At 45.0% G+C, this 26,221-nt stretch overlaps 1 protein-coding gene across 1 annotated transcript in view; it reads right to left on the bottom strand.

Moving 5' to 3' along the window:
* Positions 1-6,085: 6,085 nt before the first annotated feature.
* LOC144805804 (uncharacterized) overlaps positions 6,086-26,221 on the bottom strand; it is a 41,227-nt gene continuing 21,091 nt past the window's right edge. The window contains exon 2 of the mRNA XM_078672284.1: positions 6,086-10,398. Coding sequence (XP_078528410.1) covers positions 7,495-9,681 — 2,187 coding nt within the window. The 5' untranslated portion in view covers positions 9,682-10,398 and the 3' untranslated portion in view covers positions 6,086-7,494. The remainder of the gene's footprint in view (positions 10,399-26,221) is intronic.

Raw genomic sequence — 26,221 nt, 5'->3', positions numbered from 1 at the left:
TATGTCACGGGTTCACGGTTGGTGCATTTGGGTTATTCTGTGGATGTGTCATGTCGGCGTGGCTGTGGTATGCTTGCTACCTTCCTCCACATTATATGGGAATGCCCGGAGGTAGTGGTTTTCTGGAATCGAGCGCATGCGGTCATGGGTGAAGTGACGGGTGTTGAGCAGCTCCCTGAGGCCAGACGCTGTTTGTTGAATGTATGGGAACCGAATGACTGTACGGTTGCTCAGACTCAGTGGATCACGCTGGGTAACATGATTGCGAAGAGAGATATTGCTCAATTGTGGGGATCTCATAGGGCACCGTCGGTCTCGACCTGGGAGGAGAACATGGACTGGTGCATGTTTAGAGAAAAAATCGTGTACATATCTCGTGGTAGGCCCAAGAAGTGGGGCAAGATATGGGGTCAATAGAATTCATATCGAGGAGAGATCTGTGCTCCTCCCCTTGCTGAGCCCCCTGACATTCCACGATCTCCTTGACTGTACGTTCTGGTACTTTGATTTCCTGTTGTATGTGATGCACTGCTCACTCTCGGTCCCCACTCCCCTCTCCCGTGATTTCTTGATGCCTGCTACTCATTTGTCTCCCCCTACCGTACGTAACAGTCCTTATATTGCTTGGTTTTGCCTCGACTCTTTTTCGTGTTTTTCTTTGTGGTGTTTATACATTGTAAAAAATGGAAACCTTTATTTATCCTCTCTTGCCATGGGCTCCGGATAACATCGTGCTTCTACGCTGCCGGACCCTCGGGCTGTCGGCTGATGAGCTGTGTATAGAGTTGTTATTGTTATTGCATGTAACTGACCGGCCTCTGTGGTTGTAGGTCTGTAACTGTACTCTTTTTTACGAAATAAAGGTTTTTTTAAAAAAAGAAAGGGGGGGAGAGATGACCCCCCCCAACTATCGGCTAATTTCCCAATTAGGCAACATCTGAAAAATCTTTGGGAAACCCTTACAGTCACGACTCGAGACCAGGACAGAGGAGGACAATATTGCCTCTAACTCTCAGGCTGGATCCTGAAAAGGCTAAAGTAGAATCGACCAGGCTCTGAGGTTGCACATGATCTGTATGAAGTTTGTGTCCCTGGAAACTACCCGCTCTACTTGGTCTTAAGAGACCTAAAAACAGCATTCGATTCTGTCGCCGCTCCGTCCTTCTGAGTCTTCTGGAAGAAGGAGGTTCCCAAGCAACTATTTAAGTATCCGAAAGGATCTGCCGCGGCAATCATTCCAGAGTAAGATTTGGTGTAAAAGAAGAATGCACAGAGAAGTTTGTAATAAACATTGGCGTGGGGCAGGGTTGCGTACTTGCCCCAGCTTTATTCAACATTCACATCAGTGGAACTGATTTCTCTCGGGAACCTTCGTCTTGATGTTCCGATATTGGAGAAGGAAAATATTCCAATCCCGCTGGTTGCAGATGATGCAGTAATATTAGCGCATACTGAAAAATCAATGCATCAACTTTTGGAAGGCTTAGAGCTACGGAAGTTAATAATCAATAAAGAGAAAAATATATGATAATTATTCATAAATCAAAGGTATTGTTGACATTCAGGATTAATGGTAAACCAACTAAGCGACTTAAAACATGACTACCTCTGCATACGAATGGATGACCATTTATATTGGAAAGCTCATGTGGCGAAGGCAGAAACAAACTTGACGCCACTATTCTACATTTTGCTAACTCAAGTAGCAAGAGACCAATAAAACTAGCACTGATGCATTCAAGACAAATGCACGTATGGCCTGCGCTTATGGTGCTGAACTGTGGGAGTTTACGAAAGTTCAGGCTCTTCTTAAACTGGGAAACATCTTATTGTAACATGTACTAAACCTGGGTCCTGGAACCCCACTGACAGTATTAAAAGCTGAACTGGGGTTCACTGGAGGATCTCACCCCGTAAGTTAAAGGATGCGAGTGTGGTCAAATCTATCCTTTGCATCATATAGTATGGTTCCGCAGGAACTGCAACAATGCAGGATTACAATAATTTAATCTGGTTCAAGGATGCTGAGAACATTCTAACATACACTAGTTGAGTAGAGAAATAGAATCATCTGGAACTGATGAATAAGGCAACACTAGAACTGGTTAAAAAGAAATATTGGGCATTCATGTGGTGCAAGCAAGAAGCCAGGAAAGGCACCCTTGCGACTAATTACCAGAAAGTAGAATGTGAACCGCGCTGGGAGCCGTTCATGGACTTGCTGTTCCCTCCTGAGAAAATGGCTTTATATTTCATGTTCAGATTAGGGACTCTTCAGGTGCGGACCTTAACTAAATCATGGGTAAAGCCCCTGGGGGCGGAGCTGACACATGTCCCCGTACATAAGGGGGCCCTGAGTCATTTATGCATTTTATGCTGCTGTGTGATATGTCGCATAAAATCTGTAGGTACTACCTACGTCCACTTTTTCTAACACGTATTCTGAGATGCTGCAGTGTAGTACTTTTCGTATGTTATAGAACTGATCGTATGGAGATTTGCCAGGCAGTTGCTTCGTATATGCAGACCTGCGACAGACAGCAGCGAAGGAGGTGGGTTCAAACCATAAACCATTTTCCATTTATCTCTGGGGGCTGTGCTCGTCCTTTGACATATTTGCCCTCAGAAACTGGGGCGTAGCTCGACTCCAACATGAAAGGCACTGGAGAACCTTATGGACTGGACAGAGCATTCAGAGGTATTGTTGCACATTTCTACTTTTTTTTTTTTTAACTTTTTTATTGATTTTGTGCACATAACATACAGTCTCAGTTCTCACATCAACTCGCTTATATTCCGTATCTGTCCGTTCCTTCCGCACAGTCCCCATCAACTTATCCTAATCCTGACATCCCACCTCCCCCTCTACCCCCACCCCCCCTTGTCAGTGTGCCTCTACGCCCTCGTTACGGCTTATCATAACCATCCTTTCAGCAGCAGGTATCAATCCCCTTCGTCCATCGACCACATCAAAGTTCAGGTATGGTCCAGCACTGGCCAAGCCCTCCATTCCATCCCCAAATTCCGGTGTCTCACACAGCCCGCCTCCTCCCTACTTCCGGGCTCTTTGTCTAATTCCCTTCCCCCCCCTGTAGCCTCCTCCTCTCCCCGCCCCGTATCCCCTTCCATAGTTGTCGGTTCGCCAGCCTCCCCACCATCATCAGCCTCCAGAAGTGACTGCAAATCTGTCACAAGCGCGCTCCATGCCCTAGCAGTCTCTAGCGCTTTATCGTTTGCCGCGCGCATAGCTAATTGCAAACGGAGAGAACCTTCACACGAGGCCCATTGCAGGAAGCACCTCCGCCACCTCAGGAAGTTAGGTCCCCCTCTAGATTTCCAGGGTAGTGTAAGTTCCCTTTTAGCCATTATGAACCCCAAATCATAAAACTTACTAGTTATCTTTGTGGCAGGAGTATGGGGAAACCAGAGTAGCAGGCATGCACCCGTGTCTGCATCAATCTGCCGACCCGTGACCGCGCACATTTCTACTTGTACCTGCACTTTATAAAATGCTCGCTTAGGTGTTGGCCGTCTATTGGCCCATATCTGAGGGTTTAATTTCCACCCGGCTGTCAGCAAAACAAACTATTTGGACAATCCTTGTTTTTTTAACACACTAGGTAACGTCTGCGCAGCAGGCTTGTGCTCTTCTTTTATTTCTGATGTTTATAAGACAGCTGTCAGGCTTGCTAGGGGTTTACTTGCTCTGAGTAGGCAACAAGCAGACGGAGACGCCGGTATCTGCACCTATGTACGTGCTTGTTAGCTGGTACACTTTGTAAGATCTAATGACCGCTCTATCTAATTGATTGGCTTTAAAAGTGATGTACGTCCTCCATTTGCACTAGCATTTTACGTCAGATCATGGATTATGCGCAAAGTGTAGTATTTGTATGAACTGTGCTTAAGTCGTTTTAAATCAACACGAATTGTGATTGTTTTATTATCTGCTGTAAATAACGCTGACAATAAACGTTTGCTATCAAGTACCACACCTGCAGGAATGCTCAGTGGGTTGTGCAAAGCTAGATTTAACATGGTCGTCTGTGGAAGTGTGTCCCTCCAGAAATCAGAGTAGATCATACGGTGGGGGTCAAGAAAGGTTTATTTAAGTATCACAGATGCAGAGACCCTTTCCATCATCAAGCTAAGACCAACGGACAAATGTCTCTATTCCAGCTCACGGCCTAGCAACCGTCCCCACATTCCAGAATATCATGACACAGGACGTCACACCTTCTCCCCCCTTACATATAGGGAGGAGTCACTTTAGTCTGGTGCTCAATTACATATGTAGATGTGTCTGGTGGAACCTGATAACTGAAAGGCACGCATTTGTTTACATACAATTTCAAATATGTCTGATTTATTATTCCTATTACCGCGCTTTCAACCTTGAGAAGGCCCATCCTAGACCAGTGTGTGGACAAAACACATGCCGACAAATCGAGGGCAAAGGTATTGGAACATGGTCTAGGGACACTGACAACAACTCCTACATCAAACCTCACGTTTAACTCATGAAGCGCAAAGAGGGATATAAAGCGATATACTGAGAAAAAGTAACCTTGAGAATTGTTGCAAACTAAAGTAAATTTTAAAAAACTAATAAAAGTACTACATATCCACAGCTGTGAGACCTGGAAGCCGATTATTTCTCAATATAGCCCTAGTTTATGATTACCTTACAGTGCTCACATTATCATCCGTGCTAGAAAAGATGGGAGCCTGGGATGTCTGGTCACAGAAGCTCATTTACATACAAAGGGGGTGACAACCTGTTCACAACGCACAGCACAGCTTGTACACAGAAAAGGGTAAAGTCTTGAGTCTCTTTTTTTCATTTTCTTTAATATATCTTGCACCTCGCTCTCTTCTTCTCTTTCTCTCATTTCATTCATCATAAATTACTCAAATTCACTATTGCTTTATCAGCACGGCACAAGTCGGGGGTAGCCACAGTTTGAAGGGGTCCCCCCACTATTATCTAGAAACTTGACTCAGTTCCATCTAGCTCCTTAGCCTGCGACTGTTTGTTTGTGTGAGTGGCGCAAGAGAGGAACAGAGAACTTGACAAAATTAGCCCTTCTTTTGCTTAATACACAGTAAATGTGAACCACTTTGGGGCTTAGGGGCTGGATAACGAATAACATCAGGAAACAAACGCAAATTAAAAGCACATTTTATTTATTTGCTGAAAATTGTTTAAAAATGTAATTTCAAAGTTTCACATATCTGCTTAAAAATATTTACACTTTCAGTCATTTCCGAGTTTAGTTACAAACTAATAGTGGGAAAAACAAATGATGTATAAAAACTGAAACCAAAAACATATTTTTACATTATTTTATATTTCTTGTTTTGTGTTTTTAAAACTGGCCGCCAACCTTTCACGTGAAAATTAGTATAAGGGCCTGACAACACTTCTTGTGATGTCACTACATGTGACGTCACTGTGATTTGCATATGATAATGGGCTCCTTTACTATTTTCCTTACTTGTGCGCTGTTTATTGGCATGACATGGGTCTATAGGTATTAAAAATAAACATATAAATTCACAGGTGTTCAGACCATTTCTCTGGTGATGTCACACATTGACATGTATTCGGCTGCTTCTTCTATTTTTAGGTGAGTACATGTAACGTGCCGTTTCCCCTCCTTCCATTTCTCTCTATTTCTCGCCCCTTTCTTTGTCTCTCTCGCTCTCTTTATCTCGCACCCTCTCTATCTCCCACACACTCCTGTTAGCGTTAGCTTCATGAATGTCACTGCCACTTCTGGCATTCATACGACAAATCCTTTAGAAGATTTGAGGACAAGGGACAATCAAGTGTGGAAGACTAGTTGCTGGGAGTGCAACTGATTATCCTGGCACATATATGCTGTTGATGTGGGATTTCGCTATTTCACCACATTCTTCAAACAGAGTCGACTGCTTACAATGGCTCAATTCTGGTAAAAAGAAGAGTTTGGCAAGTCACAAACTGAATAGGAAGAGCCATGTCGGAGAGGAGCCACAGGTCACACTTAGTTATAAGGCCCGAGGCACGAGCTGATCCATCAACCGATAACATAGTGTAAAAGATGCAGCAAACATTACTTAAAAACACTTATATGCTCTTTTATATCTAAAAACAGGTTATTTCTTGAACACCTGTGCTTCACTTTAGTTCATCACATATACTGCTGCGGCATTTGTTAATAGTAATATCTACATTTTACCAATGAAGCTTCCCATCTCCAGAGCTCTGACAACGTGTCCACTCTGGGTGTGTTTGGTTTATAGGTTTTATCACTAATCCGACAAGTTAGCTGAAAATATCGTTGCTAGTCCCAGTATTGTTCAGTGTTGCTTTTAAAGGAAGTGTGATCCGGTGCGATTGAATGTTTTTCTTTGTATCTCTTCTTCACCAAATAAAAATCAACAATTTTTCTTTTCTTTTAGTCCACATTGTGCTAGCCTCCCACTGTGTATCCTGGTACATCATGCTGCTTTGCTATGTGTACAGAAGTGAACAATCACTGGAAACAAACACTTTTATAACTCTGCAAATACTGTTATCTGTTTTCCTTCTTTACTGCTAGTCCTGTCTTCTATCATCTGGCATTTCAATGTCCCACATAATTTGAATTTAATTTTTTCCCGTAATTCATTCCTCTCACAATAACTGCACTGTTCTGCTGTTGTCTTTGTCCTCAGATGGGTCAATATTATTTTTGATGTTCTTAAGTTCTTTCCAGAGTCTCTGTGTTCGGGGTCTTGAGCCCAAATATCCACGGACTCGATAATTCTCGTTTCGGTGCCTACTCGAATCACGGGTTCACACTCTGCAGCTCTGGGCATCAACTTGCTTAATCTCCACTACGGCCCCCCCGCAGCGGGATGCCTGGCTTTCACCTTGGGGATGCCCAGTACGGGTGTCTCACAGGGAAAAAGCCAGGACGGGTTCCCAAGGCAAGCGCCGAGATGCCTACGGGTAATCGAGCGCTATATAAGAACGCATAATAATAATAATAATAAAAATTCGCTGATGTGTTTGGAGGTTTGATAAGTGACTAAAGCTCTTCCTACATTCACTGCCGTTGAATAGTTTTTCCCAAGTGTGTGTTTGCTGAGGATTTTGAAGGTGTGATAACTGACTAAAGCACTTTGCACATTCACAGCACTTGAATGGTTTTTCTCCTGTGTGTGTTCGCTGATGAATCCTTATTGCTGACGAGTCGCGAAAACTACTGTCACATTCACTACAATGATAGGGTTTTTCCCCTGTGTGTGTTCGCTGATGTGTTTCGGAGGCTTGATAAGTGACTAAAGCTCTTCCCACATTCACAGCAGTTGAATGGTTTATCCCATGTGTGAGTTCTCTGATGAATCCTTAATGCTGAAGAGCCGCGAAAACTACTGTCAACTTCACTACAATGTTAGGGTTTTTCCCGTGTGTGTTCGCTGATGATTTTGTAACACTGATAATTGACTAAAGCTCTTTAGACATTAATTGCACTTGAATGGTTCTCCTGCGTGAGTTAGCTGATGATACCTTAATGCTGAAGAGCTGCGAAAACTACTGTCACATTCACTACAATGATAGGGTTTTTCCCCTGTGTGTGTTCGCTGATGATACCTTAATGCTGTAGAGCTGCGATAACTACTGTCACATTCACTACAATGATAGGGTTTTTCCCCTGTGTGTGTTCGCTGATGACTTTGTAGATGTGACAATCGGCTAAAGCTCTTTGCACATTCACTGCACTTTAATGTTTCTTTTCCTGTGTGAGTTCGCTGATGATACCATAGTGCTGAAGAGCCATGAAAACTACTGTCACATTCACTACAATTATAGGGTTTCTCCCCTGTGTGTGTTCGCTGATGTGTTTGAAGGTTTGATAAGAGACTAAAACGCTTCCCACATTCACTGCAGTTGAAAGGTTTTTCCCCTGTGTGTGTTCGCTGATGTGTTTGTAGCTCTGATAATTGACTAAAGCTCTTGACACATTCATTGCACTTGAATGGTTTTTCTCCTGTGTGAGTTCGCTGGTGACGCCTTAATCCTGAAGAGCCGCAAAAACTACTGTCACATTCACTACAATGATAGGGTTTTTCCCCTGTGTGTGTTCGCTGATGTGTTTGGAGGTTTGATAAGTGATTAAAGCTCTTCCCACATTCACTGCAGTTGAATGGTTTCTCCCCTGTGTGTGTTCGCTCATGACCTTGTAGTACTGATAATTTACTAAAGCTCTTTAGACATGCATTGCACTTGAATGGTTTTTCTCCTGTGTGAGTTCGCTCATGATACCTTAATGCTGAAGAGACGTGAAAACTACTGTCACATTCAGTACAATGATAGGGTTTTTCCCCTGTGTGTGTTCGCTGATGACTTTTTAGGTCTGATAACCGACCAAAGCACTTTGCACATTCACTGCACTTGAATGGTTTCTCCCCTGTGTGTGTTCGCTGATGACCTTGTAGTACTGATAATTTACTAAAGCTCTTTAGACATTCACTGCACTTGAATGGTTTTTCTCCTGTGTGAGTTCGCTGATGATACCTTAATGCTGAAGAGCTGTGAAAACTACTGTCACATTCACTACAATGAAAGGGTTTTTCCCCAGTGTGTGTTCGCTGATGACTTTTTAGGTCTGATAACCGACTAAAGCACTTTGCACATTCACTGCACTTGAATGGTTTTTCCCCTGTGTGTGTTTGCTGATGAATCCTTAATGTTGAGTAACGACTAAAAATGCTTTCACATTCATTGCAATGGTATGGTTTTTCCCCTGTGTGTGTTCGCTGATGTGTTTGTAGATTTTCTAATCGATTACAGCTCTTCCCACATTCACTGCACTGGTATGGTTTTTCCTCCGAGTGTGTTCGCTGATGTCTGTGTAGGTGATGTAACTGACTAAAGCTCTTGTCACATTCACTGCATTTAAATGGCTTTTCTCCTGTGTGTGTTCGCAGATGAATTTGTAGGTGTGATGACTTACTGAAGCACTTTGCACATTCACTGCACTTGAATTTTTTTTCTCCTATGTGGTTAGACAGATGGCTTTGTAGGTGTGACGAGAAAGTAAAACACTTTGCATATTCACTGCACTTGAATGGTTTTTCCCTTGTGTGTGTTTGTTGATGTCTTCGTAGGTTTGATAATCGACTAAAGCTCTTCCCACATTCACTGCACTTGAATGGTTTTTCTCCTGTGTGTGTTCGGTGATGTCTTTGTAGGTGTGATAACTGACTAAAGCTCTTGGCACATTCACTGCACTTGAATGGTTTATCTCCTGTGTGCGTTCGCAGATGAATCCTTAATGCTGAAGAGTAACTAAAACTACGGTCACATTCACTACAATGATAGGGTTTTCCCCCCGTGTGTGTTCGCTGATGACTTTGTAGCTCTGATAATCGACTAAAGCTCTTCACACATTCACTGCATTTAAATGAATTTTCCCTTGTGTGTGTTTGATTATGTCTTTGAAGGTGTGATAACTGACTAAAGCACTTTACACATTCACTGCACTTGAATGGTTTTTGTCCTGTGCTCGTGTGCTGATGAAGCTTGAGTAGTGATGACAAACTAAAGCTCTTGCTGTATGTGTATGATTCTTCTTTCTTAGTTAGTGCCTGTGGGTCGGGTATAAATTTATCTACATCCCTTGACTGTAGTTCCTGATGGGCCAACATGGCTGATAAAGCACTTGTGATTTCTCACACACTTTAAATGTGTGCAGTATTTTGCACGTTTGATTTCTGTTTTAACAATAAAATACAATAGCCACCAAATATTTGCCACACTCCTAGTACGTAGTATGTGTCTTTGTAGGGGATTGTGCCTTTAGATTGGATTATGGCTGTGGACGCTTGCAGGTAAAGATGTATCTTCCTTCTGGCTGGTGCAAATTGGGACAGTCTGTTGTATTGTAGATAGAAGAGCTCCTCTTTCCTTTACCCGTCAGTTGTCTGGCTCCGCTCTGTTGTGCTTTTCGCTTGTTACTGTGGTTTGGCCAGAAAGAGTTTACAATTCACCTAGAGCACGGAATGAAGGCTTGTCTTCATTTTAGAAAATAGAGCACTGCGGTAATCACATCATACCGATACATTGATCAAAGTTAGTATTTGACACTTGTTTATTCAGGAGGTGGTTTGTTATTGTTGTTGCCTTAATTTTCCTAAGGTCATTTATTCGTCTTTTGGCGTGGAGGTGCACAGCTCAGACTCTTACAATCACTGAACTGCCCTTGATGCTTCATCCGGGATCTGTCAGTTTGTGTGCAGGTTCCTCTGTCGCCAACTGCGCTGATGTTTTCCTGAATACTGTAGCTCAATATTTCTGCTATTATTGAAGATTTACAGCATTCGCGTTATTATTGATGGTCAATTCATACATTCAAGGCTTGTTATCTGTAGGATGTAAAGATATTTAAAATTACTAAATTGAAACAAAATAGAATGAGAAATCACAATATTTATCTGGTTGTAAAAGATATTTCAGGGGAGATTTACCAAATCTCCACGCAATGTGGCGCAGGCCTCCCCCTGCGAGGCTGCACTGCATGACAGGGAGGGAGCAGGAGAGCACCATATTTTCAAAGATATGGCTCTCTCCTTCCCTTTCCCTTGCGCCGGCACTGATTACAGCAGCCCTGCGCCATGCACACACCTTAGCACCAGAGCGCTAGCGTGTGTGTGTGAGCCCAGCATAGGTTTTCTACAGGAAGGACACCCTTCCTGTACAAAATACTATGCCTAGACATGAGGGAAACCTTTTCCAACCTTGTATGCATGTTGCACAGTGTAGCACGCATGCAAAATTCAGAAAAGGAAGGAGAAATTAAAGCATTTCTCCTTCCAAGCGCCTAGTGTAAAAGGGCGCAGTTTTCTCACGCTAAACCCAATCTACTGTATTTGGTAAATTGAGTTTAGCGTGAGAAACAATGGGGCAGATTTATGTCAGACGCGGAAACGTGGCGCATCCCTGCAACCTATTTACAACGTGACGCATCTAGGCAGATGCGTCACGTTGTAAAGCCCTGCGCCACATGAAACCTGCGTCAGGTTTCATGTGGGCGTTCTGTCGCAGGTTGGGCGTTCCCTCGTAGGAAAGCCCCGTAAAACTGACGTAGTGAAATCTATAAGATTTCACTGAGTCAGTTTTACGACGCTGCTGGGTCAAATCCTTACGCCTGCTTGAAGCAGGCGTAAGGAGTGACGCACCACGTTATGTATGGGTGGCCTCTGTACATTGCAGGAGTTGCGTTGCACTTGCGACGCTACTCCAGCAATGCGCCGCCCGTACACCACAAGATGCGTCACGCATCTGCCCTTCCTTGCACCATGGTGCGCCGCAATATAAATGCGGCGCATCTGTGGTGCCGCAAGGAGGGAATTGCGTGACATCAGTTCTGGCGCATCCCTGCTGATTTGCAGAGATGCGCCAGAACTCATAAATCTGCCCCAATGGGTGGTTGCACGGGAACGCCCATGCCCCACCATTGGCAGGCCCCAAGGTGCAAAGTAACGCGAAGCAGTGCAGTGCGATGCTTCACATTACTTTTACGCTATTTGCTGGAAAGAAAATTAGGAAAAAAAGATTTTGCACTCTTTTGTGCCACTTTTGTGACGCAAACACGACGCAAAATCTTAGTAAATCGCCCCTTCTTCTTTACTGCCTTTGAACTTAGTAGGGAATATTTCATAATACACAAATATTTAACTAAAAGTTCTGGTGATCAGGTGACATCTTATTAATGTCTGAAAACTAGGTGATATAACAGTGTTCACTGAGTAACTTAGCAAAGTAAGGGTGCTCGGAGCTCCCAAGTGCTTAAGGTTTTGCTTAAGATAGATGCATACGGTCAAGATTTCATTCAAACAACAATAGAGTTTAGAAAAAGAGATGGACCAGGCGGGGCTGCAAAATTTCCAGTAACTCTTTACGAAGTATACAACGAAAGTAACTCCATTCACACACTTCTCATTTCTTTCCTATTCACTTAAGATTATCTCAAATACCAACTCCTGTCTTTACCTTGCTGTTCATAGGTCACCTTTGACACTTTCAACAGCTCCCTTGGTTCAAGCATTTTTGGTTTCGTCTAACCTGGAAGAGTGGAACATTATTGTGGTTTGTCGGGGTTTCCTATCGCCATAACATCTGTCCATCTCCCTGAAACTAGTGCAGCTTACAGCGCCCGGTTCTGGTCCGGAAAGTCTGGATTTTCTGAGCTCCGTAGAACATTAAGACAGTTCTTCCGCATCTAACACATACTACAAGACTCCAAGAGTCCACACTACAAGTGCTGCTGCAAGGTTTAATTAACCCACTGTATCTGTATGTGAACATCCCCTGGCAAATGCCAACTAGAGAATAAACATCCAGCCTGCACCAGCAGAGTGCAGAAAGCTTTTCAAGCTCCTCGAGGTACATGGACTTTCTCTGTCTGTCGTAACTGAAGATGTTAATCCTTGGTAACATCTATCGCCTTTAGACAATGTCCTCCATTTTGCTATCAGAATGTAACTCATCCTGCGCAGACACAAACCCTCAAGTCTGTATTGCATGAAGCTGGGTGGTTCTCACGCAAAAGAGGGCCCTCCACAAATTGCTGACATTTTCTTACACCCCCTGGACAGCCGTGGCAACACACAGACCACCCACACCCCCTCAGGGATCACCGGTCCATCTGCCAGGATCAAGACTCAGATCTTTCAACCTTCTCTGTTACCGTCTTTGGAACAGCCTGTTTCTGAGATTCGTGGAAGCTCCACACTCAGTGAGCTCAGAGTTGCCTTGAAAAACCATCTCATGAGAGTGCAAGAAAAGAACATTAAGTGACACGCACTACACAGAAGTGTAAATATATCTACCATTATTGTTACATGTACCATTGTCCTACTGCTGCTGTTTTGACATGGATGTTTTGCCGGCTATCACAGCAGCTTCTTCATTTAAAACCTTACGCAATAGTTTGTTTTCCATCATACCTACTTACCTATGTACTGTTTCTGACCCTACAGCATCTCTGGCAGACATGTTGTGCTGTCTGTTGCCACATAAATAGGAAGTAGATTGTTACTGCAGGAAGTGTCCTTGCAGTCAGATGCAGTTGATTGGGATAAAAGGTACCATGTTTGTTAGAAAAGCTGCAACTATTGGAATAATAACATACCAAAAGCCGCTGATACAGTGCAATAACACAGACCAGGTACTAGAAAAACGTGATGCAAACAATGCAATAACACAGGCCAGGCATTGCAAGAATATGACACAATCAGTGCAATAACACAGGCCAGGTACTAGGAAAACGGGACTCAAACAATGCAATATCACAGGCCAGGCATTAGGAGAATCCGACGCAAACAATGCAATAACACAGGCCAGGCACAAGGAGAATCTGATGCAAACAATATAATAACACAGGCTGGGCACTAGGAGATTCTGATGCAAACAATGCAATAACACAAGCCAGGCACTAGGTGAATCCGAGGCAAACAATGCAATAACACAGGCCAGGCACTAGGAAAACGGAACGCAAACAATGCAATATCACAGGCCAGGCATTAGGAGAATCCGAGGCAAACAATGTAATAACACAAGCCAGGCACTAGGTGAATCTGATGCAAACAATGCAATAGCACAGGCCAGGCACTAGGGGAGCAAGCTATCTTATCACCAGCAAGGGACACCACAAGCTCTGCGCAGCACCCTGGTAGCAAAGGAGTCCCAGGGTCCACGTCGGAAACGCCGCTATTGCCATCAGCCTATCCAGGCGCTCAACCTCAGTGTGAGGACTGCCTGCCCCAGCATCCCTTGATGTCACGGCGCTTATAGCGCTGCCTCTCACCCCGCAGTGCGGGACGCGCGCGGACGAAGCCTGGGCCAAGGGCTGTCCCGTCCTTGCCCTCATTGCCAGGAAGAGGCAGGGCAGGGCTACCCCCCCTTTCCACTGGCATTAGGCATCTTGCCTACTCAGATTCGCTGGGCATTCAAGAACTGTCGTGGACTAGTCAAGGTACTGTTAACGCGGTTATCTCCCAGCATTGCCCAAACTACTCTCTTTGATTCTAAATAATTACGCTCTCTCTCCTGAGGGGTTTGTGGGGCCGGTATAAGGGTGGCCTGAGGGTTCTCATTGTCCACGGGGCCAAGAGGCCTGTTCATTGCTGATCGTGTAGACAGGTTGCTTTAGACTTAACTTGCACTATAGAGGTAGCATGGGGAAAGGGAAAACTATGGAGGGCAGTGGGGGAGGGGCGGGAGGGATAGTAAAGGGAAAAAGGCTAGGAAGATACAGAAACATGCAGGGAGTAATTGTGTACTGGATAGGATAGACACCCGCATTAGCGAGTGCGAGGACATATTAGTGACAGATACAACCACCCATGTAGCAAATACTAAATCCCCACAACGCTCTACCCAACCAGCTAGTTTAAACAACCCTACTACGGCCCGCCAATTAGCTATTCCAGCTATGTTTCATAACCCCCTAAAACAAGCGTTGTCATAGCCAATGGGTCTCGCCTTTGGGACCTTATGTGTTTAGCCAGAACTTTTGGCTATGTTGTACAGCGTTGTGGCTGCTGTGAATTTTGTTGAAAAGTTATAATAAAAAGTGTTAAGCATTTTTGTTAAGTTTATACAAACGAAGACAACATTATATACAACTGAAAAACCTGATAAAAAAGATTTTAACATAAAAAATGTCTTCTTTTTTTTTGTACTTGCACGGCTGGCAACTTTTTCCTGCCTGTTCTCATGCTTGTTTGTTATAATTTTTTTATTATGGGAAAGCAGGACATAAATAACGGGGGAGTGCAGGTTGGAAAACAGTAATTTAATTAGAACACGAGCAGCGGACGGACACTAGGGGAGAATCAACAGATTCCAGGGCAGACTGACGTGATGATTAGGTGATGCACTGATACAAAATGGTGGTGGTGAATGATGACTAGTGCTCAGGTGGTGACAATATATGGTGTGGATTGGAGGTATGTTGTGGATTGTGGAGTTGAAACATGTTGTTTGGTTGGTGTGTAATTAAGCAGTGTGTTTTGGAAATGTGGAGTTTAAATGTGTGGCCTGGAACTGTGGTGTTGAGTGAAATTATGCTTAGGAAAATTGAGTCATGGTGTGGAGTGCATTTATGCTAATTGGTGGTATGTGGTATAGAGTGCATTTATGTGGAGTGTATTTATGATGCATTGAGTACAGTGCAAATATATGGCGTGTAGTTATCTGGCACTGAGTGGTATTATATGGAGTGTATTTATGTTGCATTGAGTAGAGTGTTATTATGTTGGTTAATTATGTGGCACTGAGTGGTATTATATGGAGTGTATTTATGTTGCATTGAGTAGAGTGTTATTATGTGGTGTTTAATTATGTGGCACTGAGTGGTAATATGTGGAGTGTATTTATGTTGCATTGAGTAGAGTGCAATTATGTGGCTTGTAATTATGTGGTACTGAGTGGTATGTGGAGTGTATTTATGTTGCATTGAGTAGTGTAATTATGGGCGTGTAATTATGTGGCACTGAGTGGTATTATGGGGAGTGTATGTTGTATTCAGTGGAGTGTAATTTTGTGGCATTAATTGGAGTGTATGTTGCATTGAGTGCAGTGTAATTATGTAGCATATAATTATGTGGCACTGAGTGGTATTGTTTGGAGGGCATGTTGCATTCAGTAGTGTAATTATGTGGTGTATAATTATGTGGCACTGAGTGGTATTATTTGAAGCATATGTTGCACTGAGTGAAATTTAATGTGTAGCATATAAGTATGTGGCACTGTGTGGTATTATGTGGAGTGTATTAATGTTGCATAGAGTAGAGTGTAATTATGTGGCGTGTAATTATGTGGCACTGAGTGGTATTATGGGGAGTGTATGTTTTATTCAGTAGAGTAATTATGTGGCACCGAGTGGTATTATTTGGAGTATATGTTGCATTGAGTGCAGTGTAATTATGTATCAAATAATTATGTGGCACTGTGTGGTATTATGTGGAGTGTATTTATGTTGCATTGAGTGGAGTGCAAGTATGTTGTGCGTAATTAAGTGGCACTGAGTGGTATTATTTGGAGTGTATGTTGCATTGAGTGAAGTGTTATTATGTAGCATATAATTATGTGGCACTGAGTGGTATTGTGTGGAGTGTATGTTGCATTCAGTAGAGTGTGATTATGTGGTGTGTAATTATGTGGCACTGAGTGGTATTTGGAGTGTATGTTGCATTTAGTGCAATGTAATTATGTAGCATATAATTATGTGGCACTGAGTGGTATTGTGTGGAGTGTGTTTTATTCAGTAGAGTGTAATTATGTGGCGTGTATTTATGTGGCATGTAATCATGTTGCACTAAGTGCTATTATTTGGAGTGTATGTTGCATTTAGTGCAATGTAATTATGTGGTATCTATCGTGATACCCCAAAGCGGACTCCATCTATGCATGCACCCAGGATCTGGGGACAACACCCTTAATTCTGCTCGAGTTTAGCATAGTGCAGAACACAAGTCACCTTAAAAAATAACACTACATCACAATGCAATAACAATAGACTTCTGTTCTGTTCCCTGAACCCAGACACCCCTCCGATCACTCATGGACTTTCCTTTACCTTTGCCCGTGTATAGTGCTCAGCTGCCTTTAGGGTAGGTTTGCGCTCTACAGATACCACATATGTAGATAAATATTGAACCAAAGCCAATCAGGGAGGTTCAGTGCTAAATATGTCAGACAATGAGTGCATTTCACTTGTGCGAGCATTGTGCGCAGCCTCTCGTCTGTTGGATGGGGTGACCAATTCTCTGTGTTGTTGGGTTTATTTCATTTACTGAACTGACTGTGTTCTTACAGAATACTAACTCTGGTGTGTGACTCCTTCTGCGGCACAGTGACTGAATCGAATCATTTGACTCGATTTACAGTGAATTAAAACCAAATGCGTCTAATTAGTAAACGTGAGAACTAGAGAGAGGGGGGGCTTAGTTCGAATAAAGGACAAGAGATGGGAAGAGATAATAGAACATTATAAGGAACACAGAAGAGCAGGTTTAAGGAACAGGGTGGAAGAAAGGGTGAAACCAGGGTAAGAAAGATTGCCCCTTGAGCATCAGTTTCAGGAGCAAACTCAGAACTTTTAGAAGCTGCAGCGTCCCGCGAGTGGTGCGCGCACTCGTGTGAAATCTGACACAAAACAGATGGCACACTGCGCGCCGCTGCTCGTAACCGCAAGCCGTAGGCCTTTTCACACGCTTCCAGAGCGATTCCAAGAGGTCATTTTCCTAGAGCAGCGCATGCGTACATGGTTTCAAAGGTCAACGCACATCCACTGGTTAATGGTTGACAGGGTACCAGTGGATTGTTTAAAAACCAACAGCGTCGAGGAGGAGCTACGCAACGATCCAAGATGGCCGCATAAGCTCCCGGCTCCGTCGACCTCCGCCGGCGGCTCGTATACCCTGCTATTCATCCTGTACCACCACCGGGCGCCTGGGTGTGTGAAGTCTGCCTGACACCGTAAGTGCAAACCCGGTCTTCCTAACTGCTTGGGTGACAGAGTTCTGTCGTGTTTTGTTCTTGGCCTATTCCAGGGCTGCCGCCGGGACCTCGATTTCCGGCCCACCCGGGTTGCAGTAGATCGACAGCGGCTGTGAGTCCGGGGTCTAGTCCGGTCCTCCGACTTCGGATTTTGAGACTTTGCATCGCAATCCAGTCTTTAATAGGCGACGAAGATATGTTATCGTGACGGACGGCGATCATCCTGAACCGCGGTCCGGGGACGTCGCCCGGAGACCTTGCTGGGGAGACGGGGTCGAAGGGCTGTCCCCCGCGGCCGAAGAGGGTGTAGTGTTTGCCGGTGGTGAGAGCGCCCGCAGTTTACATCTGCTCTGTGTGTGCCTAGAGCCTCCGAAGTGAGTCCGGGGCTCGAGTCCTGCTTCGTCCCTGTGGCCCGGGGGATGGAGGGGACGGATGGCGCACCATTGTTGGGGTCCATCATGGCCGCCATAGGGGCGCTCCATATCCAGCTTACCGTCACGTATTTCCGCCTCGCGGTAAAGCTGGAAAACATTTGCCTGGGACCGGACGACGACCCTGTGACATGTGACCTGCATCCGTTGATACCGGTGGAGGACTTGACCCATCGTTCTGAGGTTCCCGAGCGGCGGCCTGCCTTGGCTCATTTAAGATTCTTTTGGCCCGATTTATGCTACACCCGCAACTACCGATGGTTTTCCCTACGTGCTCCCTGCCCGGCGGACCTTCGCTGCCCATGGTCCTGATCGCAGTAAAAAGTCCTTCCGAGAATATTTGAGAAGTCGACATTTCCTTTCCGTTTTGCCCTGCTGGCTCTGTGGACTCCGCCATTTTGTATCTTAATTAACAAAATAAGGAGTACCACCAGAAAAGGTGCTCAAAGAGCGATTCCGGCGGGATGATTCAATATCAAAAAGAAGAAAAGTCCTTCTTTGGTTATTAATAACCCCTCACTCACCGACCTGGTCGGTGACATGCTTCATCATCGGGGCCACCTCGATGACCGAGTGCCATCAAGGTGTGCTACAACACCTGAACTACAGTGGAGCTGGTATGTGAGTGATGGGTGTGAAAAAGAAAAAAGTAGGTGAGTTAAAAATTGTCCTGGTATGACTTATTGGAAAAAACTTTATTCTTAAGACTACTGGACAATAATAAAATGTGGGTGTAGATACAATAACAGGTATGTTTATGACCAAATGTATCTGGAGAATATGTGGTGGGTCTACATGTTTCAAACCGTAATGGGAATTACCGTTTTTTCTTCAGGACCAAATCAAAGAAACGGGTGGTCAGGGTACACTAACACCCTTCCGTGCCGACATTCCTTTGTGCCTAGGTAACAAAATTCGTGGTACCAGGCAGAAAAAACTAACAAATAAAGGTATAACCCGGTGGTGGTTATCCTAAAAAGACCTGTGGAGAGAGAAAGGTAATAATCACAATAAAACTTGTTACAAGCCTGCAACGTAGTGAAGTGACGGAGTCTCCTGTCTTTGTGCTTCATGAATCATCCCATACTGAGTTCATGCGGACTATTATAGGGCATTATTCCTGGGGTGCACAGTGCAGCTCAAAAAATATCGTAATCAATTATTGGCGCAGAAAAGCCTCAATGTCTTCCTAACACACCTATCAATCGTAGTGTGCTTTGTGGTAGTAATCTGAGATTAATTAGTCATTCACACGCATCCGAAATCTATAGGTGCGTGACTATGCAACAATCATGTCATTATAGGTGAAGGACATAGCGAAGTGTGATAATTGTCTCTTGATTCAACACATGACAATACCGAACAAACACAACATCAACCACAAAGTAGAAAGGCTTACTCCTAATGAGGGGTCATTGGGCAGCACGGGATAAGGGAGGGAAGGCCTGTATTTGAAGACATATTCTGCAAGATAAGGCGTAGAAAAATGCTGAGTGCCTGATCAAGGGATTAAAGGCACTCGAAAAACTCGAGTCAAGAGGCATAGGGTTTCATGTTGCCTGGAGGTGCGGAGGGTCTCTACTTACAGTTTCCGCAGGTCTAACAAGGCAATGCACCTATGGAGTCCCTCCACGTGCCCGTAATAGGACTGAAGACGGGCCGGTGATAAGGCGGCCGCCATCGAGGATGTGATGGGCGTGGCCGGCCTGGCGTGATGACGCCACGCCGAAGCTCAGGCGTTTACTACGGAAGCCTCGCGGGTGCAGAATTTTGAGTTGCCATAGTTACGTCACCAGGAGGACGCTCGTACTCCGGTGTATGCATTAGTATAGGGGGGAGTAGCGCCACAAGTAAATGATTCCGAGGAGATCTAGGGGGTGACGTTTGTACTCCGATGTATGCGTTGGATTGAATTTAGTACAGGGGGAAGTAGCGCCACAAGTAAATGATTCAGAGGAGATCTGGGGGGTGATGCTTATTACTTCTGAGAGACTCTCATTTGAGGAGGCACAGTCAATAAAGCACATGACGTGTCTCAGTTCAAGATAGTAAAGCTTTTCGCAAGTTTTTCATGTGAGGAAAAACAGACGTAGCAGAACAAAAGCCTATATCAGACAAGGGAAGTTAATAAGCGGCTGCTAAGAGGGCTAAGAATTAACAGTCCTGAAGTGCCTGGAGTGTAAAGGCATATTGTAAACATCTGGGAAGGGAGTGTTTTACAGGACATTAGCCCATTGTATGTTATCGTTGAGACCATTGATATGTGTGGACAGTCTGTACACCCATCTTTGTTCTTTTTCATACAGACGTTTCTGTAGGTTTGGCCCAGTAGGTAATTGTTCAATGATAGTCCATATCATGTCGTTTGGCATGTGATTTTTCTCTAGAAAGTGGTCAGTCAGTCTGGTTGCACTTTTTTTACAGCGAATGGTGCTGCGGTGTTCGCAGATTCGTTGCTTGATCTTGCGGGTGGTCATTCCTACATATTGTTTTTTTCAGGTGCATTCAATTAAGTAAACAACATTGCTGCTGTTGCAATTTGTGTGTGCAATTTGTCTCCATTCTTTCCCTTCTTCCAGGTTCAGTGTCTTTGTATTCCTCCGCCATTTTGTGCCTGGTCTTTGTTCGGATTTAGCTGCCCCGCACCTCCGCAGACATTTTGACTGTCTCCTGCCTATCGTGATTTGGAGAACATGGGGCTCTATGCGGAGTCGCACTGGCCAGGGCTGACTTCATCTGGTATCCTGCTTTGACACATCACCATTGCTTCGAATGGACTGTTGTATTTTTTCCCTCGTAATTGCTGTCACTTGGGCGATATGTGTCTTAATGCGGATTTGAACTCGCCTGGGCTTCACCGGGAGATGGGTGGTCTTGGTTGATGTCCTCCCCAGTTGGACACTTGTTTCTTGCTTCTAATGGTTGGTGGATATGCTTTGGGGAGGTCGCCAATGGTGGAGGGTATGGGTGTCCGGGAGTGTGTTTGTCGCTCTACTCCTCCATTTTATATTTTTCCCTTCTGTGGGGCAGTTTCTGGGCGACAGGCACGCTGTTAGTGGGGTTGGCCGTAGCCATTACAAGTGTGCAGGGTGGTGGGTGTGGGGGGGGGTTTGTTGTTTTAGTTTGTTTTGTTCTATGGTCCTTTTTTCTTTTCTGTCTGTACTTGGGAGGGTACTCTGTCTCTCCAGTAGGGTTGGCGGTTTCTTTTACCTCCTCTCCTTTTTCTATCAGGCGTCTCCACTTGCCTATGCCTTTCTGTCATTAGAGGGTGGGTTTATGGGATGGTGCTCTGCTACATTGCTTGCTGCCGTAATGCCTGTTGCCCTGTGGCTGCCTCGGCGACCGTATTGTTCGCATGGCTGTGTGGGTTCTCACCTGATTTTGATTGCTTTGCGGAGTATGTCCCCCTCATCTCTTCTTTCTCAAACTTAATGGTTTGATGCCTTTGAGATAGCCGCCGCTACTTCTTCTTTATAATTAAAAAAAGAAAACCTAATGTATCCTCTTGCCCTGAGGTGCCCATGACCACGTGTGGTAGTCGTACTGCTTATCCTTTTTTAATTGATTTTTGTCCGAATCCTGGTTTCTTTGATTCGTTTGCGGCCGGCCCCTGTGGTTGTGGGCCTGCGCATGTAACAACTTGCATATCTCAATAAAGGTTTTTTAAAAAAAACAAAACAAAAAAAACAACAGCGTCAGTTCCAAAACCGGGGTGACCCAGTAAGATAACTCCAACATTTATTACCCTTTGCCCATCACTGTTTGATACTTTAATTTAAGTAGGGAACAACATGAGATATCCCTGAAAATAATGGTGCATATTACTCTGATGATCAAACAAGCTGTTAAGGCGTGCTTGAAGCAACATTTTCTGTCACACTCTACTGACTTTGAAAATAGTGAATAAGAAACACCTTAAGTCAAACTCTAGGACGAAAACAAAGGGTGTGACTGGCACCAGAATTTTAGCTAAAAAGAGAAAGGAATAAAGCACATTGGCTGCCACCAGGGCCTGATCTCATTCCATGCTCTTGGCTTATGGGCAACATCAGAGGAAGAAGCTCCCAAAATACTTGATGGCCTAATGATGCCCGGACAATCACTTCCAAGTTTGTCAATCCAGCAAGCAGGACAGGAGGAAAGGGCAAGCAAAAATCACCCTCCACCAGCCAAAGTGATAAGGGAAAATTTGTAAAAGAATGATTGGCCACCAGAGGATGAACGCCGACTCACTGTCCTGCCCCATTTCCATTGAAAGAAGGCTATGGATAGCCTCTTCCACATCAGCACTTCAGACACTGTCCCGTTGTGTTTGTTTTCTTACGAGACTCTGGCTTAGGTTGCCCTTTTAGTGAATTACATTTCAAAAGGTTCAGCTATTTATTTAGTACGGAATAAAAACCCACTAATAAAGTAAAAATCGGTATCAACCAAATACTCCCTTATAATGTATCCCTACACTTCAAATATACAATTTTAATGGATTTAAAGTACAGAAAAGTGAAAGTTGTAGATGTTTGAAGTGGGGCACTTTCCTTTTTAGGTCTCACTTACCAGACATTGCTGTTGCGAGTCTATTGCGAGTGGTGCGCGTGCGCTGGTGTGAAAAGTGACACAAAACAGATGGCACACTGCGTGCCGCCGCTCGTGACCGAAAGCCGTAGGCCTTTTCTCACGCACAAGGGCGAGAAAAGTCCACAGCAATTCCAAAATGTCGTTTTCCTAGAGCAGCGCATGGGCTGCTCTAGGCTTGACCTAAAAAGGGTGCCCAGACATAGGCTGTGAGGGAAACCTAGATGCTGGAAGTGATAGCCAATCCTCAAATAAGTCATCTGGGAGTGACCTACAGAAGACAGAGTCGGAAATCCCGTACACTAATAGGTTTCTACCACTGGTTGAATTGCTGGAGGAGGACACCGAAACGGGGCCTAGGTGTCAACCACCTCATCAAACACAGCATCCCGAGACATTTATCCTAGAACCAGATTGTAGATCTACCAATGTTCCCCAAGAAATACACCTCATTAATACTCTCAGACTAGAGGTCAAGGATATGAGAACCATAATTAAGGGTCTTACTTCCCTGGTAAATCAGATATTGAATAAGGACCCTTCCCCACTGACTCTACATCTCATCAGGTGGTTTATCCAGAGCGGGAGATACCCACTGTAGGTAAAGCTCCCAAGTTGGCATCTTTTTGCAAGCTAGCCCCCGCAGCCATGCCACGTATAGTGGTTCCAGCACCCTCCAGGACCGAGCGCCCTATAGCCCCTAGTCATGCCCAATACATGCAAATTGCAGTAGTGTACCCCCAAAGTTGGCACACCCACTGGTCACTGGACCCACCGAACCACCCCCATCACAGCGCTTTACACAAAACCATAACGCACCACTACCTGCGCTGTCTAATATCCATTTTCCTCCCAAAATTGACATGATTAACGTACCCAAATATGACCCAAGCAAGGGCCATGAAAATAATCATTCCCTGACCAGCAAGGTCATACACTGGATACGCCATGTTAGAGGCTGTCGCTCTGTAATTCGCGAAGACATCTCAAGGGCTTCCAGGTTTACCTCCCGAACCTAATCACTAGATTGTATCGAGCTTACACTGAATGAGATTAATGTTGCAGAAAATCTTCTTTCCCTGGAATATCGTACTTTCCCCCAGATTGTTCCTTGATCCCATTCAGACGGTTCTTACAGAACAAGTACGTGCCACTAAACACTAGAAAATACACTTTCGAGGTTAAGAGTTTTTTTCTTTCTTGAGGCTAATGATTGACTGCTTTGTAATACCCAGAACAAACTAGGTGGTCTTTTTGCTCCCCATACGATTATGGAATCCCCTCTCTTACCCTTAGCTGGTACTCAACTCCCTTGTCTTCATCCAGGAAGGGAGGCTACTGCCTCTCGGGAAGCACCCTCCTAACCTGTAAGAGTATCGGGCCCAAATGATGTACTTATTGATGTTACAAGCGGACAGCGGCTACGTTCACCTGCTGCCCATGGGACATCCATGTTATCCTGGAATATAGCAGGATTGAAGATGAAGACCGTCTCCCCTGATTGGTTCACTTTTATTGATCAGTTTGATGTCTGTTGTTTTCAAGAAACCTGGGCAATAGACCCCCTATACTGCTTAGGTTACTTAAATGTCTATACCCCTGCAATATGTGGGGGTAAGGGTCGACCCTCAGGTGAATTGGTAATCTGGGTGCGCCAAGCTGGCGGTTTTAATATTGGGTCCTTGAAACACAGAGTAATGATATTGTTGCGATCAGGTTGAAGTGGGGCCAACAAGGGGTTGTGGACATTTCTAACGTTTATGCCAGGGGCTCAAAGGGGAAGAAGTCTAAAGTTATAGCGCCTTTAGACCACTTATTAGATCTACCGTGGTTCAAACATTCTGATTGCGGGGGATTTTAATGTGACTTTTGAGCCCCTCACTCTTGAACATTGTTGTAGGAAGGTGTCATCGGACTGCATGGTTGTCCCCACTTTTTTCCTGGTGTTTTGCTGGTGTTCAACTTAGTTTGGCTGGGATCCTGATATTCAGGACCCCAGCCTATCTGCTTTCTCCCTAAAATGGATTCCATGTAGAAAAGGTACACTCCAGTTTGGTTACTGGGGTACCCTTGTGATTCCCTAGTATATGGTACAATAGGTATTAAGGGCATAGGTACCCCAGAGGCCTACCAGGGGCTGCAGCATGCATTATGCCACCCTTCGGAAGCCTTCCAAAATTACACCACAGGACTGGTGGCGCAGCCTGGGTAAGGTGCATGCACCACCTTACCCAGGCTGCATAGATATAGGTTACCTATATCTACCTTAAATCAGTTCACATAGAGACCTATCAGTCACTCCTATGGCAGGCCTTGATTTCATGTGAGAGGGTGCCTATGCATGAGTAGAGCCCCTCTGTAGCCTCAGAACCTATTCTATGGGGCTGTTCTGTGATGCAGCCTGACAATATACTCAAACATGTTGTGTTTGGTGTCAACACATTCTACCCCCAGTCCTGGCGGTGGGGGTAGAATTCCAGCCTTTTAGAGGGAGAGACATGTACAACCAGTTTGAAGAGCCCTGGCATCACAAAATGGATGCTGCAGCCACGGACACAAGTCTGGCCTCCTGCTGCTGACCGAAATTCCGGCAAGGGAGGCCTGTATAATAGGTTTCCTGTCACAGGGAGGTGTAACCACCTCCCAGACAGGCCTTAGGGAATTAGGGCTTGGTGGGTGCACTCCAGGAGTGCTTTGAAGTCTGCACTGGGGGCACATTTGGTGTCCCTGTGCATAGTCCAGTTCAAACCGGTTGCACGGGGCTACGAGCCCCTGCTCTGGCAAGAAACTGGACAAAGGAAATGGGTGTAGCCACCCCTCTTACCAAACCCTCCCTTAGGTGGGTCACCAGAGTTAGTCCAACCCCTTTCTTACGTATAAGTAAGGAACCCCTGGCAACAGGACTTTAGATATCCCTGGACGAAACTCTGCAACTGAATCCTGGAACTTCAACGCTCTACTCAAGACTAGAGGACTGAAGAAATCTCCCTTGGGGTCAAGGAGTGACTGCCCTGCTTGGCAGGCACCAACAAAGCATTTGCCGGTCTGCATCTCCAAAGCTCCCGACGGACTCCGAAGTATCTGCAGCCCAGGAAGAGGATTTCCAGACTTCTCAGAGGTTGACCTGAGTCCCCAGCAAAGCTGAGACCTGCAGCCCTCGTGAGTGACGTGGATCCGGAACGCCTAGACACCGTGCACATTTGCAAGTGCATTGACTTCTCGACATCTCTTGAAGTCGTGCTTTAGGTTACTTGTAGCCCTAGCCCCGAGCACCATCTGCAATGAAGATTGTGGGCCCACACTCCATGAGTGTTCCGTGGGCCCGATTCTTGCATTTCCACTCGAGGCTCCTTTGCGATCCCTAGTCCGTTGACTGGTGGGTCCCTGTGAAGTCAATTCTGATTTTCCTTAGGCTTCTCTGATTGCTTTAGATGTGCCCTGACTCCCCACCAAGTGGTGAGTCCCTCGGACCTTGCTGGCCCGCACCGAAGTATCTTTCTCCTTTCTGCGTGGGTTGTTGTTGCCACAGCTTGTTGGGTCCAATCCGGGCACCGATACCGCAGCACTCGACATCCTTCATGGGACAGCACAAATCTAGCTCCTGGTTGTCGTTGACGCTACCTGGTCCTCGTGGCTGAAGTGTCAAGCTTCACTTCCTTCACCTGAAATCACCTAACAT

This window comes from Lissotriton helveticus (assembly GCF_964261635.1).
Source record: "Lissotriton helveticus chromosome 1_1 unlocalized genomic scaffold, aLisHel1.1 SUPER_1_unloc_26, whole genome shotgun sequence".
Classification (NCBI taxonomy): domain Eukaryota; kingdom Metazoa; phylum Chordata; class Amphibia; order Caudata; family Salamandridae; genus Lissotriton; species Lissotriton helveticus.
This window is presented reverse-complemented; position numbering and strand designations above follow the sequence as displayed.